At 34.9% G+C, this 12201-nt stretch overlaps 2 protein-coding genes across 2 annotated transcripts; one reads left to right on the top strand and one right to left on the bottom strand.

Moving 5' to 3' along the window:
- Positions 1–701: 701 nt before the first annotated feature.
- LOC101209379 (endoglucanase 6) lies at positions 702–4962 on the top strand. The gene is made up of 7 exons (XM_004143821.3): positions 702–1178; positions 1269–1481; positions 1574–1774; positions 2588–2677; positions 3157–3321; positions 3416–3700; positions 3819–4962. The coding sequence occupies exons 1-7, from the start codon at positions 978–980 to the stop codon at positions 4536–4538; spliced, it is 1875 nt and encodes a 624-aa protein (XP_004143869.1). The 5' UTR covers positions 702–977; the 3' UTR covers positions 4539–4962.
- Positions 4963–5586: 624 nt separating this feature from the next.
- LOC101209130 (long chain acyl-CoA synthetase 4) lies at positions 5587–11935 on the bottom strand. Its single transcript, XM_004143820.3, has 19 exons — positions 11469–11935; positions 10493–10559; positions 10318–10413; positions 10180–10236; positions 10008–10056; positions 9480–9556; positions 9349–9388; positions 9180–9274; positions 8287–8454; positions 8077–8187; positions 7910–7997; positions 7629–7695; positions 7394–7469; positions 7174–7291; positions 6853–7098; positions 6610–6749; positions 6194–6376; positions 5989–6108; positions 5587–5884 (listed from the first exon to the last, which is right to left on the bottom strand). Exons 1-19 carry the CDS (start codon positions 11615–11617, stop codon positions 5837–5839), a joined length of 1995 nt encoding a protein of 664 aa, XP_004143868.1. The 5' UTR covers positions 11618–11935; the 3' UTR covers positions 5587–5836.
- Positions 11936–12201: the final 266 nt, after the last annotated feature.

Genomic DNA, 12201 nt, shown 5'->3' with positions numbered 1-12201 from the left:
AAAAATTAAAAAAAATCAAAACAACATCTCAAAATTTTAACGAAAAAGCCCACATCCCTATCAATCTTAAACGGAAAAAATATGCTTTTGATAAGTTTATTATGAAATTTGTGGTCTTGTAGTTTAAATTTAAACTATAATTAATATTCATAATTCAATTTTAACAAATTAATTAAAAATTACATCATATGAAAAAAATATTTAGAAAAAACAGCTCATAACACTATGATTTTTTTACATATATTGCAAACAGGATAAATATGACAAGTAATTAATGAGATCATACGAATATTATCGACTATTAAATTTGTTACCTATGCAATTTAGAAAATAGAGTGTTATGGATTTTATTTTATTTTATTTTATGTTATTTTTGGGTGTGTCCCTGATAAAGAAGAGGTAGGAGGGGCAAAAAGGGGGCATTGATTTGAGAGTCACATTGGCCAAATTTTGTGTGACTTTTTGACTATTCTATTTTTAGTAGTTTTAAAAGAAATACCGATGACCCATTTTTTCAACCAATATAACAAAATCATATTTTAAAAAAGAAAAAAGAAAAAAGAAAGATTAAAGTGTAGTATTTATATTGAAACTTTTTATGAAAATTGAATGGAGAAAAATATAAAGAACCTAATTTTCTCCTTAAATATTTTCACAGCTACACCGACCTTCCTGGCAATACACACCCACATGAGATTGTTCCTTTCACAACGGTTTACGTTTTTCATATGAACATATCAAAAGCTAAAAAAAGAGACTTTCAAATATTATTATAATTCATTCGCATTTATGACTCTTCTTCACTCTCCACTCCATTATATACTCCTTCCTCTTCCTCCTTCCTCTCTCAGTCCCATTATACAACCTTCATACAATTCCTCCCTATTCTAATTCCTTCATCCATGCTTTCCTTATTCCTCTAACTCTCTAACAAATAACCCCAATTTCCCCACATTACACTTTTCTCCTTCTCCAAAATGTCTAATCCCATTTCCATGGCTCCCTTCTTTCTCCTCTGTTTCCTCCTCCCCTCTTTCTCCTCTGCTGCCCACGACTACGGCTCCGCCCTCACTAAAAGCCTTCTCTTCTTTGAAGCTCAGAGATCGGGATTCTTGCCACGTAACCAACGAGTTAATTGGCGTTCCCATTCCGGCCTTCAAGATGGAAAAGCCAGTGGAGTCAGTATTTCTTTATTAATTTCTCCTTAAATTCAAAACTCTTGTGTGTTTTGTGTGTGAAAACAGAGTGACGTTCTTGCAATTTTGCAGGTGGATTTGGTGGGAGGATATTACGATGCTGGTGATAATGTGAAATTTGGATTGCCTATGGCTTTTACGGTGACGATGATGAGTTGGAGTATTTTAGAATATAGAGCTCAATTGGCGGCTAGTGGGGAGCTTGGACATGCCATGGATGCTGTTAAATGGGGGACTGATTATTTCATTAAAGCTCATACTGAACCCAATGTTCTGTACGGCGAGGTTAGGTTTGGGTTTTGAAATTCTTTTGATTTGGAAGTTAAAATCGTGGAATGGGATTTTGATGTTTGTGGGGTTGTTCTTTTTATTTGAAGGTGGGAGATGGGAATACTGATCATTACTGCTGGCAGCGGCCGGAAGATATGACTACCGACCGCCGTGCTTACCGGATTGATCCGAGTAATCCCGGTTCGGATCTCGCCGGAGAAACTGCTGCCGCCATGGCTGCTGCTTCTCTTGTCTTCCGCCGTTCTAATCCTGCTTATGCTAACACCCTCCTCAACCACGCCTATCAGGTATACGAAAATTTTCATTCATCATCTCAATTACTTTCACTCTTCTCACAATGTGGGGTATAGATCCAATCAATAACTATAAATTTAGTAGATTCTTGCTCAAATCAGTAAATCTCAAGCTCTTATTATCTACCTCACACCCTTATTGAAAATTATTACATATTTTACTGTGCTCGTTTTGATTATTTAATGCCTCACTTTGAAGTTTATTCTATTACATGGTTAGGTTAAGAGATTTATTGTTTGTCAAATATAACATGTAGTATGGGTAAAAAGGAAGACATAACTTATGGGTTTAAGTTTATTTTGGTCTTTATAAATATTTTTTTTTTGTTAGTTTCAACTTTTCTTCATTTTAATCTATATGTTTTTAAAATGCTTCTTTAGGTTCTTACACTACAACATTCAAATCTATCTATCTACAATTATACTTACAAAGAAGCAATTATGGTATAAAAAATTAGAAGTACAAAATAAAATATAATTCCAACTTACAAATTATAAAAATTACAGAAACGATGGCGTTCCATAAAAACGGAAATTTGTTAATCAAGTAGATGGCAATGTTGGGCGCACATTTAGGATCGCGGCTTTAAGCCATACACGTAGACTTAGATTTTGTGATTCCGTGATCACAACCGTCCATTCTATACGATCACGAAAATTAACGTAGTCATGGGAGTAGGGTGTCGGTGGCACTGTTCACCTTACCTCAATACCCTTGTATTTAAACTGTATTTACAACTATACCCTTGAATTAAGATGAAATCTGACGGTTATCTAACAATCGATCTGTTTCACCGGTAATCTCAGCTGTTCGATTTTGCGGACAAATACAGGGGCAAATATGACAGTAGCATTACCGTAGCTCAGAAGTACTACCGATCTGTCAGTGGATACAATGTATGTGATTATTCCCTCGACTCTCCTCCTTTTTATTGGGCTTGAGTGGGCTTTTGGCCCAAAGAATGAAGCCCAATTACATGATTTGAAATAAGTAAATGTAAATTTATTTGCTTATTGTTTTTGATTCTCTTAATTACATGATTTGACTTGCTTGAAATAGTAATCAAATCATTTTTCTTTGACTTGTTGCTTACAATTATATAATTAGTGTAATAATTGCGAGGGAAAAGCAACAATTGACTGTTTTTGTCCTATTCGTATGTGTAATTATTTTTAAAATACAACATTGGATCTACACTATATTACATAATCAAACATCATTATTTTAGTTTATCAGTCTATGTACTTTAAAAATTATTATGCTTTTGTTCATAAAGTATATAACATCGAAATTTAGACACTTGTGAGCATAGGAACGTTCAAATATTATCTAAAGTATATGATGATGATGATAATTGTTTTTCAAAATTTCACAGGACGAGTTGCTATGGGCAGCGGCATGGCTATACCAAGCAAGCAACAACCAATACTACCTCAAATACCTTGCTGACAACGGCGATTCCATGGGCGGCACCGGCTGGAGCATGACGGAATTCAGTTGGGACGTCAAATACGCCGGTGTTCAAACTCTAGTTGCCAAGGTAAACTCTTAATTTCTCCAAATCCTTAATCGTTTCCCTCGATTTTTTTCTTTAACTTGATCTCTAACCTATCGATCTCCTTCCTCTCTTGCAGTTCCTGATGCAGGGCAAGGCCGGCGCCTACGCTCCAGTTTTCCGGCGATACCAGGAGAAGGCCGAAGCCTTCCTTTGTGCGTGCTTGAGAAAAGGGTATAAAAACGTTCAGGTTACTCCTGGCGGCCTCATTTACCGACAGAGATGGAACAATATGCAATTTGTTACCACTGCCTCCTTCGTCGCCGCCGTTTACTCCGATTACTTGACCTCCTCCCGCAGCTCCATGAAGTGCCCCGCTGGTTACGTTCAACCTTCTGAGTTACTCACCTTCGCTAAATCTCAGGTGGGTTTTTTTGTTTTTCCCTAATTTTCGTGAAATTACCGGTTGAGTTCCTTCAATTTCCTATTTGTGTCTGTTTGGTTGGTCACCGAGGATTGAAAAAAATGTTTGGATTGAGCAGGTGGATTACATTCTTGGCGACAATCCAAGAGCTACAAGCTATATGGTGGGATACGGGAACAATTTCCCCCGCCGTGTCCACCACCGTGGCTCCTCCATCGTTTCCTACAAACGCGACTCCAAATTCATCGCCTGCCGTGAAGGCTACGCCACATGGTTTAGTAAGAAAACCAGTGATCCCAACACCCTCGTCGGAGCTCTCGTCGGCGGTCCCGACGCCTACGACAACTTCGCGGATCAAAGAGACAACTACGAACAAACAGAGCCCGCCACTTACAACAACGCCCCTCTTTTAGGCCTCTTAGCTAGATTCCACGGCGGGCATTCCGGCTACAACCAGCTTCTCCCAGTAGTACTTCCACCGCCGACCAAACAAAACCCAATTACCAAAAAACCTTCCCCTCCCTCTTCTTCTTCCTCCTCATCCTCCTCCCCTGTCGTAATTGTGCAGAGAGTTACAAGTTCATGGAAGGCGAAAGGCAGAGTTTATTACAGATATTCCTCTGTTATTACAAACAAATCGTCAAAAACAGTGAGGAATCTTCAACTTTCGATCTCTAAGCTCTATGGGCCTTTATGGGGACTAACAAAATCAGGGAATTTGTACACCTTCCCTAAATGGGTGGGTTCGTTGGCACCAGAAAAAAGTATGGAGTTCGTGTACATTCACTCTGCTTCACAGGCAAATGTCTCTGTTCTAAGGTATAACTTGGGGTACTGAAGAGATTGATAAATAATTCTTTTCGGGTGTGATTTGATGATGATAACTGTGCAGAATTGAAGAATGGGGTTTGGAATAAGTAAGGAATTGGAGGAAGAAAGGAGTGAAGAGATGAAGAATTTTTTTTCTCTTTTTTGCTCATCCTCTTTCTCTCCTCTGTTTTTGGGTTTGGGAATTGTTGAAAGGAAACAGAGATAGAGAGGTTTGTCTTCCTTTCTTGAAGGGTAATGGTTCACAAAAGGAACAAGATTGGTTAATTATTGTTACTTTGTTTCATGTAACTCAAACGAAGAAAAAAAAAGAGTATATTTTATTTTCTTTGTAATTGGATTGACAATTTTTTTTGCTGTTTACTTGTTGTAATCTTTGCAACATAATGTCATCTCACCTTATAAATTAAGCTTTGCAAAATATTTTTCCTTAAGTCAAATATTTTTCTCAATTTGTTCCAATTCTACTTCGAATACCGTTGGATAAATTGATATTTCCATTATATCATTATAAAACTAATAAAATAATGAAACTCAACATTCAAATGGACTAATTGACGTTTTCCTTCGTCATACAAAAAATATCACTATATATAAAACTAATTGAAACTTAACAACGTCACTGTATTTACAAGAGTAAATATAATAGATAGCAATTTTAAAAATAATAATTAAATATGTAACAACATTTTAAGAAAATTATAAATACGTAATCTATGAAGTTTGACATAATTTTATTGTTATATTTATAATATTTTTAAAATGTTATATACTTAATTATTTTGAATACGAGCGTTTAAATTTATTTTATTTTTCTAACAAATAATTTATCACAAGATTTTACAATAATAAAAATTACATTTTTTTATATAATTATAATTGATAGTAATTTTAAAAATAGTAACTAAGTATATAGTAAAGTTTTTATAAAAAATTAAAATATAGTCATCTATTTTTTGTAGCGATAGATTTTGTTATATTTACAATTTTTTTAGAGTGTTATATATACTAATATTTTGAATATAATTACTATATTTGCAATTAGTTAATTTCAAAAGTTGCCCTCCAATAGTCTTTTTTTTATTATTGTTTATATAATGTTACATTTTTTTTTATAAAAATTATTAAATTCAATGAATTACAAAACTTAAGTTGGTACAGAGGCATCAAAGAAATTAACATATAAATATAAAGCTTTACATCCCTTTGTCAATCTTCAATCTTTTTCTTCCTTCCTTGGGCAATTGGCTTGTTCCCACTCTTGTACATGTCATCGATCTATTTCTGTCAACACTTTTTCTTCCTTCCTTAGGCAATTGGCTTGTTCCCACTCTTGTACATGTCATCGATCTCTTTCTGTCAACAAAAATCCGTACATTTAGTCTAGCTCGTGGGTGAAGGTAAATTTAGTATACATCATTAATATATAATTAATCGTATCAAGTGGTGTAGAGAAGAACCTGATAGTATTTGAGCAGTTGTGGTCTCTTCTTCTTAAATGATGGAGTCAGAAGGTCACGCTCTATATCAAATGGAAGAGGGTCGAGATGAACAGCTCTAATATTTTCGTAACCTTTTAACTGCAAAACCAAACAAAACAAGTTCAATTCATGCTACTTTCAACAAGTTCATTTTCATAATCAAGAACAGAAAAGAAAAATGAACCTTCTGTTCTTTGGCAATCTTTGATAGTTGTCCAAGTATATAGTCTTTTGCCCTTTTGTCTTCACAAAGAGCATTGAAGTCCCCTTTTATTCCATTTTCTTCTGCCCATTGCTCAAGTGCTTGCTTTTTGGGGTTAACAACGGCAACAAGGAAGGACTCAAAGCTATTTCCATATATCCATATCTGAAATAAATCCCCAATCAAACATATCAAGGCTTAGATTTTAGTTTATCCCAAAAGATTATGGAAAGAACCACTAAAAAATATTCATATATGTTTGAAAATTTTGTTCTTCAGGACAACGTTACTAAGTTAAACTTTTAGCAAAGCGATGTTTATACTTTGTATCGCTAAAATGTTTTTGGACCTTTTGTGACTATCTTGTTGGGAATAATGATAGGAGCTGGAATTCGTACCATTTCAATATCAGAAACAAGGCCATAAATCAGCTCTAGATTTTCCACTGCAACATATTCACCTTGGGAAAGTTTGAAGATGTTCTTCTTACGGTCAATAATTTTCAAGCTTCCATCCGGCTGCCATTCGCCAACATCCCCTAATATGATTCAAAGAATATATGAACCAAAATTTTCTTATATTGACAGTCAACATATTTTTGAACCTCAAGCAATGAGAATCTCAACAAAGCTAGGCAGTACCTGTGTGAAACCAACCATCAACCAACACCTCTGTGGTAAGGTCGTCGCGTTTGTAGTACCCTGAAAACAACGTATCTCCCTTGATGCACACTTCACCACGAGGCGTGCTAGCATGCGAATCATACCCCATCTCGGGTACTGATTCAAGACAGATATCCACATTGGGCACTGGAGGGCCTACTGTTCCCAACATTGGCAATTCATCTGGTAGAGAGACAAATGTTCCCCCACAAGTTTCTGTCAAACCTGCAAATAGAAATGTATGATATTTAGGTTCCCCTTGCTTTGTTTTGTGGAAATGGAGGTATAAGGATGATATACCATATCCTTGTAGAACATGAGCACATGATACAACTCGAAAGAAAGTCTCGATATGTGCTGCAAGAGGAGCTCCTCCAGATAAAATGATTCGCACGTTTCCTCCTAATCCCTTCTTCACCTATAATTGTCCCTCCAAGAAGATGAATGAGTTTTTAAAAATTTTTAAGATAATTTTGATTGAACTGTAACCTTATAATTGTATAAGTATGTCCCCTTTCACCTTGTCAAAGACAACTTTATCAAAAAGTGGGGCTGCCTGTTGATGTGTTTTCCCCTTCTGCATTTGATTATATTTACTGCATAATACAAAAAGAAAACATAAATAGGAGATATAGAACAGCATGGCAGAATTTGTAGCACAGAAACTTTAATCTGAACTTTGTCCCCATCATTCAAAGAAAAATACTTCAATGTTGATAAGAAGGAACCATAATTTTAAAGGGAAATTTACTTACTATGAGTAGGCAAAGTTAAACAACGATCTTTTTAAGAATCCTCCCGATGATATCTTCTGGTTCAAACCTAAACAATATCATTAAACATTTCTCAAGGTTATCCACCATTCTAACGATTAAAGTTTAATTTCAATTCATGTTTGACCAACAAAATATCAAAAACCTTAAACTGATAGTTTTGTATAAGTTTGATATCTTGTACATGTTGGCTCAACTATTAGCTTGAATCTAAATGTATTTGCTATTAATATCAAACCTGAAGCAACATATCATATGCTTACCACCATAAATTCTTTCAAGCACACGAGGAACTGCACAGAAAATAGTAGGTTTTAACTCTCCAATGTCTTCAACTAACAATTTCACATCCTACAAGATTCATGGGCATAATATGAGTCATCAATTTCTTTGCCTTGTAAAAGGAAAAGATCCAAACATGATTTCTCACCCCACGCCAGAATCCAATGGAGGCACCGTTCAAAATGAACACCTCCTCGATCACCCGGTCGAAGATGTGTGCAAGCGGAAGATATGAAATGTAAACATCATTTTCTTGAACCTATAACAAGAAACATGAACAAACATGTATCTGATGAATCAACAAGCTTGAAAATTGAGTTATCTATTTGTAGAGGGGAATGGGAAGAACAGAGATTACATTTTCCTTGACAGTTGTAAGCAAATGTTTGACACCAGCTATAAGTGCTATAATGGCAGTATTGGATAACAGTACTCCCTTGGGATCACCAGTTGTTCCACTGGTGTACATGATGGTGCAAATATCACTTTTCTCTTTCACAGGAAGATCATATTGTTGGCTATCTCCCTGTTTCCAATGGTAAAAACAACATTCTGAGAGAACAAAGAGGTATGATATTCAATTTTGTTCACATATGACAGTAAATATTTTGTCTTAAATGATCCAAATTGTCTTTTGAATTTGTGTGATTTTGATATATCCACACTTTTGAGTTAGACAAATACACACATTTATTTCACAAGATAGATTTGAATAGTTTAGAGCCATACGGTGGATTTAGTATAGGCCCAGGGGGGCTCGAGCCCCCCCTCAACTTTATTGTCTTTATATAATATGTATAAACAAAACCAATTAATATTTAATATTTAATATTTAATATTTGTGGACAATTTAGTGGTAACTATACTTGTCAGTCCCCCTTTCAACTAAAGTTCAAATCTTAGTTATGTAGTTTTTTTTCTAGATTTTTATTTTTCTTCCAAGTTACAACTCGAAGCCCCCTATCAATAAATTTTCTAGATTCGCCACTGTTTAGAGCCGTGAAACCAAGTCTATGCGAAACCGAGTCCAAGTTTGGTAGTATGTGTTATAGATTTGCTGACACAAATCTCAACTTCTAAAAACTATTCAAGACAAGATGGTTAATTTTAAAAATCACACAAACTAAATCAAACACAAACCTAGACAAACTGATCTTTTAACCAAAATCCAAAAACAAGATACACAAGTCCTGGTCTTCCTTCCTAGTCCATAGTGCTAAGCATCTTATATATACTTTTGAATAACTTTACCTTTTGTAGAAACTCTTCCCAAGTATAGATTTCCAAACCAAACTTGTTAACCTCTTCCTTGTGATTATCTGAAACTTTTCCAAAGCTCACAATGGCTACATGAAAAGTTTAAAATCTTGTTAGATACCTACAAATTTTATAGGTGTATCAAAAAAGAGCAAGGATATACTTTTTAGAAACTTTGCTGTGTTGGGGAGTGTTTTCAACAGCTGAACAAGAGAGAGTTAAAAGTTAATATCAGAGTCATTTTACTTAAAACTATATGGCTCTTGTTTAGTTCTAAAAAAGATGGAGGTGAACCTCAGAGATCTTCTTCTCTTCTACAAAAGCAATGGCAATCTCTGCATGGCATATTATGAATTCTATGGCACCAGCACCTGAAACATATTACAAAAAGTTCGAATCCAAAATAGCTTTCATATGGTATAAGAAAATGCGCAGAAAAAGCTTATGAGACATGGCTGAGAAAGTCCTTCGTCATTTTTCAGGTTCAAAGCCTATTTTAATCCCCCTTATTTATTCCGTTTGGATATCCAAACTTTTGAACATTTTATTTTAGTCCCAACACTTCAGAGAAAAACTGATTTTAGTCTTTATTACTCTTTACTGAATCATTTAACAAGATCCCAAATTCGTATGAAAATTACCACATAACCAACTATATGTGGCTTTCAAGACTTATCAATATAGGAATGAACAAAAGATGTGAACAGTTCATTAAGAAACAGCAAAGACTAAAATATTTCTTCTTTTTTTTTTTATGTAAAGTTCATGGACTAAAATAATTGTCAGAGTTCAATAAAAAACAACTTTCTATCATGTGTTTACCTAAAGTATCATATAAAGGAACACAGTAAAGCCCATGAGCATTGCAAGCCTGCAACAAGAAACAAAAGCCAAAAGGTCACCAAATAGAATCTACACTGCTAATGTCTGCTTACAAACAGAAAACACTGATTTATATAATTAACAATGAAGAAGGATATAATGAACTAAGTACCTCCATGCTAATGATCCACTCAGGACAATTAGCACCATAAATTCCACATTTTTCTCCCTGCAAACTCAGCACAACTATAAATGTTAACTCCTAAATTTGCATAGCATTTTACAAACACAAAAATCTTCAAAAACTTACTGGTCCATAACCCAAACTGCGCATTGCATTTCCTATTTTCAACACCAATTCATAAACTTCTTTGTAAGTTAGCCACTCATATTCACCAGCTTTAGCCTGCAGACACACAGAATCCACCATAACGTTTTACTCTCTTCAATTCAATGCCTAATCAACTTATTTATCAGCAACTTACTGGATTTCCTTCAACTACTTTCCTACGCCCAAGCATACGGTTTCCAGGATTTTTCTCCACAGACATTCTGCATCAAGCATTATGGTCATAAGTGTTCATAGAGGGTCTGATTTAGGAGGTGAATTTTTAAAGTCTGGAGTTGTGAATTCGAGCTTATATTTGGTTACACAATACAAGATTTCTAGCTCCTCGGACCTTTTTACAAATTACAAATCCGTAAACCAAATACAAAGCTTCTTACTCCAAAAATTTTTAAACCATGAGGTGTAAATGTTTTGCTCACGGTTAAACAGAAGTTTACAAGTCTAAAAACTTAACGGTGTGGAATGAATACCCAAATTATACCACTGAATGAGTTTGTACCGTACTTGGTTGAAATGTTAGCTTCATCTATGTCACAGTTTGATAAGTAACCACAAGTACAACAATGTTCAAGGTTTGAATTACAAGTTTAGTCGTTCAACTTCCACTTTTATATCTACTTGGTCCCAACATTAAAATGTGTCTTACAAGTCCATTAGTCCCTAAACTTCCTTTTTTAGGGAAAAAAAAAAAGCCACGAGTTAATTAGACACAAAATTCCAAAGTTTAGGATATAATTATACATAAAATTCAATTTTATATCAATAGATCAACTATTTTCAAACCTTTTTGAATATGATGGGAATCTAGAAAATTAAAATTTAAAAACCGTAATTGATATGTTTAAAGTTCAAGAACTTACTCGGCACAAAATCAAAATCCAATGAGCTACAGACACTTTAAACTTAATCAAACAAACACGAACTTAAAAGTTGACTAAACTTCTAGCTGACACAAACTATAACAACAACAACCAGATCTAAAACCATCCATTTTTCTACTGAGGATCCACAAGGATTCGACGAAAAAGAAAGAAAACATAATTTGCATACCAAAAAACTACATAAAGTTCATCCATCAAACAAATCGACAAATCCATTAAAAAAATCCATACCTAAATATATCCCAGCAGGTGTCCAGTCCTTGAACCGGCGGCGGAAACCCATCTTTAGCAAAAATGCTCCGGTAAACCGGCCCGACGGACGGACGGCCAGCAGTGGCGTCCTTAGCCTCCTCCACCTGAACCAAGTACTTCCTCTGCATTTTTCTTCTTCTCCTTCTTCAGAACCAAGTTCACAAAATCTGAGAACTTTATGGGGGATTTGAAGTCTTGAGGCAACGTGGGGAAGAAGGTATTATTATAATTGCACAGAAAAGTATTAAATCCCAGAGAAGCTTGGAGATAAACCCGTTTACTTTGATTTTCAAAGGGCAGGGCAAGGCTGGCTCTGACTTCATGTTTGTTTGTGGATATTCTTTAATGGGGTCCTTTGATTTCATGAAGGAAGGATCTTGACTTTTCAAATTCACAATTTTTCGCTAAATGGAAAAGAAAATTCCTCAGAAATTGGGGATGAGGGGTTGTTGAAATATGATTGAGTTCGATATTGCTTCGTTAAAATGTGGACTATTCTTGACGGTACGATTTGTTTTTCATTGTACGGTTTGCATCCCAATATAAATGCTAAAAAAATAAGGAGGGAAAATCGAAAACGACTCTTTTCTTTAATTATATTTAGAAAGGGTCATTGTTTAGATTATAATCTTGATTATGTTCATTTTGCCTTATTAACTTATTACTTTGTACTCATTCATATGTCAACTCCTATTTTCAATATAACCAAAAT

The sequence above is a fragment of the Cucumis sativus genome, chromosome 5 (genome assembly GCF_000004075.3).
Source record: "Cucumis sativus cultivar 9930 chromosome 5, Cucumber_9930_V3, whole genome shotgun sequence".
In the NCBI taxonomy this organism is placed as follows: domain Eukaryota; kingdom Viridiplantae; phylum Streptophyta; class Magnoliopsida; order Cucurbitales; family Cucurbitaceae; genus Cucumis; species Cucumis sativus.
The sequence above is the reverse complement of the archived record's forward strand: the minus strand, read 5'-3'. Positions and strand labels throughout refer to the sequence as shown.

Excerpts from the sequence above, each read along its gene's own strand:
- LOC101209379 (XM_004143821.3), top strand. The coding sequence starts at position 978 with ATGTCTAATCCCATTTCCATGGCTCCCTTCTTTCTCCTCTGTTTCCTC. Across the intron at positions 1,775-2,587 it reads TCCTCAACCACGCCTATCAG|CTGTTCGATTTTGCGGACAA; the intron begins GTATACGAAAAT and ends CGGTAATCTCAG. Across the intron at positions 3,322-3,415 it reads TTCAAACTCTAGTTGCCAAG|TTCCTGATGCAGGGCAAGGC; the intron begins GTAAACTCTTAA and ends CCTCTCTTGCAG.
- LOC101209130 (XM_004143820.3), bottom strand. The coding sequence starts at position 11,617 with ATGCAGAGGAAGTACTTGGTTCAGGTGGAGGAGGCTAAGGACGCCACT. Across the intron at positions 10,237-10,317 it reads GCAGTTTGGGTTATGGACCA|GGAGAAAAATGTGGAATTTA; the intron begins GTAAGTTTTTGA and ends CTGAGTTTGCAG. Across the intron at positions 7,998-8,076 it reads CCATTGGATTCTGGCGTGGG|GATGTGAAATTGTTAGTTGA; the intron begins GTGAGAAATCAT and ends TGAATCTTGTAG.